The sequence below is a fragment of the Copadichromis virginalis genome, linkage group LG13, assembly GCF_057382275.1.
Source record: "Copadichromis virginalis isolate Kocher_CV1m ecotype Utaka linkage group LG13, C_Virginalis_male_GT1.1, whole genome shotgun sequence".
Lineage (NCBI taxonomy): Eukaryota > Metazoa > Chordata > Actinopteri > Cichliformes > Cichlidae > Copadichromis > Copadichromis virginalis.
This window is the reverse complement of record NC_140630.1, coordinates 25,319,736-25,324,074: the sequence shown is the minus strand read 5'-3', so window position 1 is coordinate 25,324,074 and position 4,339 is coordinate 25,319,736. Positions and strand designations below refer to the sequence as shown.

The 4,339-nt window shown below is 43.9% G+C and overlaps 1 protein-coding gene across 1 annotated transcript in view; it reads right to left on the bottom strand.

The window, feature by feature from the left end:
* Positions 1-1,899: 1,899 nt before the first annotated feature.
* The window catches only part of ptk7b (protein tyrosine kinase 7b), a 71,648-nt gene continuing 69,208 nt past the window's right edge, over positions 1,900-4,339 (bottom strand). Inside the window, exons 18-20 of the mRNA XM_085478187.1 lie at positions 4,164-4,315; positions 3,889-4,067; positions 1,900-3,800 (exon numbers count right to left, since the gene is read on the bottom strand). Of these exons, the coding sequence (XP_085334313.1) occupies positions 3,640-3,800; positions 3,889-4,067; positions 4,164-4,315 (492 nt within the window). The 3' untranslated portion in view covers positions 1,900-3,639. The remainder of the gene's footprint in view (positions 3,801-3,888; positions 4,068-4,163; positions 4,316-4,339) is intronic.

The following is a 4,339-nucleotide window of genomic DNA, read 5'->3' as shown; positions in this document are numbered from 1 at the left end:
TCAAAATTTAAGACAGCGAAAGCGACAGCGGAGTAATACCTCAGCCGAGGAACTACTTCCCTCCTTATAAAGAGATACAATGTTTCCTTATTTGGTGCTGTCTCTCCTTATTTGGTGAGTCACAGCGTCGTGTACGGATTGGCTGAGGATTATCTGAGGAGTGCTGTCATTGGTCAGCGAAGCACACTAATTAGAATAAATACCAAAATGGTTGCGCTAACCGACAACGTCACCGTGGAGAAGTAAAAAGGCACTAACATAACAAAACATCCAACTTTTATTTTATTTATTTATTTTAATTACCCACAGGTTGTGGCGCCTATACCACACAGCAAACTCCCATTTTCCCGGAAGTTGAACTATATCATCTCCTTTTATCTGAAGTGCATGTGTGCGGCACTGTTACTGTAGATAATTCAGCAATATGAGATCATTTAAGGTGCCAGATTATCGCACATCGACTTGAACAGGTAATGTAACTGTAATAGGCAAGTTCCTTTGAGTATGAAGCCTGCTGCTTCCTACCAACTTTTTAATAACGCCACTGTAAAGCAAGGTGCAGTCACTGTCTGTTTACTTCATCTTGCTCACCTTTGCAACAGTTCCTGCCCACTTAGTAAAATGTGTTACCAGTGTCGTCAGAGATGGCTTCCTCCTCTACAAGTGGACCTGACAGCAAAGAAAAAACAACTGATATCATTCATCTTAATAAGTTTTTGTTTGAAACGTGTAATCCGTATTCATTTAAAAGAAGAAAAAGGTATCAGAGGGAAATCAGTCAGAGGCACTTAGGTGCACTGTTTGAAACGATGGAACAACCTCCACCCACCTGGTCTTACGGGCAAGTTAAAACAAACGCCAGAGTTTTGAGGCATTTGAAAATGGTTCACTGGCAGGATGCTCAGGGGATTTTTATTGCAAGTGAACTACAAAATCGAAAGTTCGGTGAAACGCAGATTTACTCGGAAAATTGTTATAACATCACCGCAGTGGAAAGACATTTATTGCGTTAACAGACTCATTTCTATTCAGTGTTGCTTCTCGGTATGTCACGCGCACCGAACGAGGCCCAAAAGTGACATGCGCACGGTGCTGTGTGCAGATCCATCAAAGCCCCCCCCCCATACACACACACACACACACACACACACACACACACACGCGCGCACACACACACACAAATTGCACAGTGCTCAAAGTTAGGAGGAGACCCATAATGACTGAGGGAGTGCTAAAACTCACTAAGCACATAGACCCATTGCGGAAACTTCTTTAAAAGCTAGTTATCACATTAAACTGTAAACAAATTATAATAGGGAAAAAAATGTTTGGCAAGCCTCAAGGGTCAGCTTTAATCCTTACCTAACCACACAGCGCCTTCTAGTGGCTACAACAGAGACTTTTTATTTGGATAAAGAAAAAAACAGTACTGGATGTACTTTTACAAGGTCATAAGAGTGGTTTAACAAACTACAGCCCAACACTATAAAGTACAAATCCTTTTAGTCCTACTTCTAGCCCCCACCACCACCACCACACACACTTTAATTATGTGTGTGTAACTTGTAGAGACTTGCAAGAGATAAACAATCCACCTCATTTAAGATTTCATCACTTATGCTTAACCTCATATTTTGTTGTAACACGGCTGCAAGAAGAGCGTGTCACACAACACTCTGGTATCAGTGAAGAAGCCACCAGCTCCATGATTTACAACATATTTTCACTTCAATACAGAAAACAAGGCATTTATTTCTCACCACTCCAACACCTTATTTGGGGGTGAACTTGTACACAGCTGAATTACCACATTTTTTTTTCAAATATTTGTTACAACCTCAGCATAAACACTGAGCTGAAAATATTAAGAAGTTAAAGTAACTGTCACAACAAACTGGGTAAAAACACTGTGAACCTTTATTGACAGCAGCATGTATGCTTTTGTATACATCTGTGATTACTGTGAACATGTGCTGAAGCAGATTTTAAAAAAGAAAGGTCTAGTTGTGAGTGCCTAGCATTCATAAAAACAAAATATTACACTAAAAACAACGTATAAAAACAGGTTCATAAACAAAGGCCATCGCATATGATTAGATGATGTAAAAACAACAACAAACAGAAAGGGAAACGGTTAAGATAATCCTTCATTTACTAGGCACTTAAACGAGCACTGGTGACCTGCAGTCACTCTTTTGACCTCCTTTGTACTTTGTGTTAGCATACCCAGCCGGTTACCAGACTGAACGCACACCGAGATGGACCGTGAGAATGAATACATAGCATAAACCACCTCACAGAAGTACCTTTCTATTACAGTTAAAAAAACAAAAGACAGGACCTTCATCATAAATAACCAGGCACCTGCATGTCCTTCTACACAACATGATATATATATTTATATATATATATAAAAAAGGGATAATCTTTTAAGTGAAGTTAGTGCAAGGCTTCTAACATTATGTACACACTGCCTGGTGTGATGGTCCGCTTCGCAGCATTGCACAAAACAGGTGGACCAGGAGAGAAACTGTGATTGGACCTCTGGAGAGAATAAAGCAGGTCAAACGTGGCGGCGGGTTCAATTCCTGCAGCTGAGAGGACACGATGGTGTTCGTGTGGTAAAAATGAGTACTCCTACCCATCAGCAGTGACCTGTAAGCACCTCAAAGTTAACAGAGCACACTTATAAAAATGTATAAAGCCCACACTGGCACGATCTCATCCGTTCAACATGTTCCTTGGCTATAAAACATGCTTCTTTGTTGTCGTTGTTCCGGAAGTGTTACCGTAACACGGATTACTTGTTTTCCACAAACCTTCATGCAAAACCCCATTCCTTATCTGTCTGTAGGGACAACAGTTCAGTGCATGTACACACACACTCACTCAAACACACAAAAGCAAACAATTTGGGGGATTGTACCCGGTGGAGAGAGAGCAGACACCTGAGGGGTCAGGGTGGCGGACTCGGGATGCAGCTCGATGTAATTGCGAGGGGAACAGACCAGTTTAAACGACCTCACTCGACGCACTAGTAAAGTGGCTGATTATCTACAGAGGCTTCATCGCTCCACTGCAGTCCCACTGTGCCCCACTTTCTCTTCAATATCCTCTTTAGATTAATGAGAAAACTCCAAGGGGTTAAGTGGTGACGTGACATTTCAGGCAAATCCTTTGCACTAATCAGAGCCAGCAAATGCACCATCATTCCTACAAACTTAGAGAGTGTGTGTGAGTGTGTGTGAAGGGGCAGAGGCACTGAGGTTGTGAGGCTCCGTGAAACGAAAACGGCCGCAGACGGGCGGGGTCACAGTGGAACCACAGGCGGAGGCTGGAGGTGGGGGAGGATCGTCCATACTGCGGTGAAGGCAAACTCCTGGCACTGCTCGCACGAAGCCATTCATACAAAGGTGAGTGCAGTTCCACTCATATAGCAAACAAGTCTAATCCACACTCAAAAAATTGTTGAAATGCATAAAAAATTAAAGTTTTTTTTTTTCTTTTTTCTTCCCCCTCAACTCTCTTCCCTGAAATGTGTGAGACTAAATAATCCAGCATTCCTGTCTGTATTTTAGGGGAAGGGGGGCGGGGCAGAGTTGGTAACAGTTCCTTTCTGCTGTGAGATGATTGGTCACTTCAGACTTTGCTGTCAGAGGGCAGCTCTCCCAGGGCGTGGACGATGTCGGTGAACGAGGGGCGCTCTTTGAGGCTCAGTGCCCAGCAGCGGACCATCAGCTTGTAGATTTTAGAGGGGCATCCGTCCGGAAGGGGTAGCTTCAGCTTTCCTGCCTGGAGACCTGCAGAAAAATGGGATGAGATGCCTTTTAAAGAGCGATTCCCTCTTCCTGGGGTAAAGACAGTAATGTGTTGCAGCGTCAAACTCACCTTCTAACACTTCGTCGTCGCTCAGTTTGGTGTATGGCATTTCCCCATGACTGAATACTTCCCACATCAACACTCCGAAGGCCCACACGTCCGACTTGGTGGAGAAGTCATCTTCAAACACAGACTCTGTTGGGAGCCAGCGCAGCGGGATCCACGCCTGCCTGTAGTGGTAGTACTCACTACACATGTGAACACCAGAGAAATAACAAAGGGATGGAAATATTAACCAGATGATTCTACTCAGAGGAGACTTTATTGTATGTTTTTGAACAGACCTGTTGTAAACGTCCTTGCTGAGGCTGAGTGACGACACTTTGACACGCCTCTGACTGCTGATCAGGCAGTTTCGGGCGGCGAGGTCTTTGTGAACGAAGCGGTGATTGGAAAGATGCTCCATGCCCTGAGCCACCTGAGTGCAGATAGAAACCTGGAGGGGGGAAAGGGGGGGGGG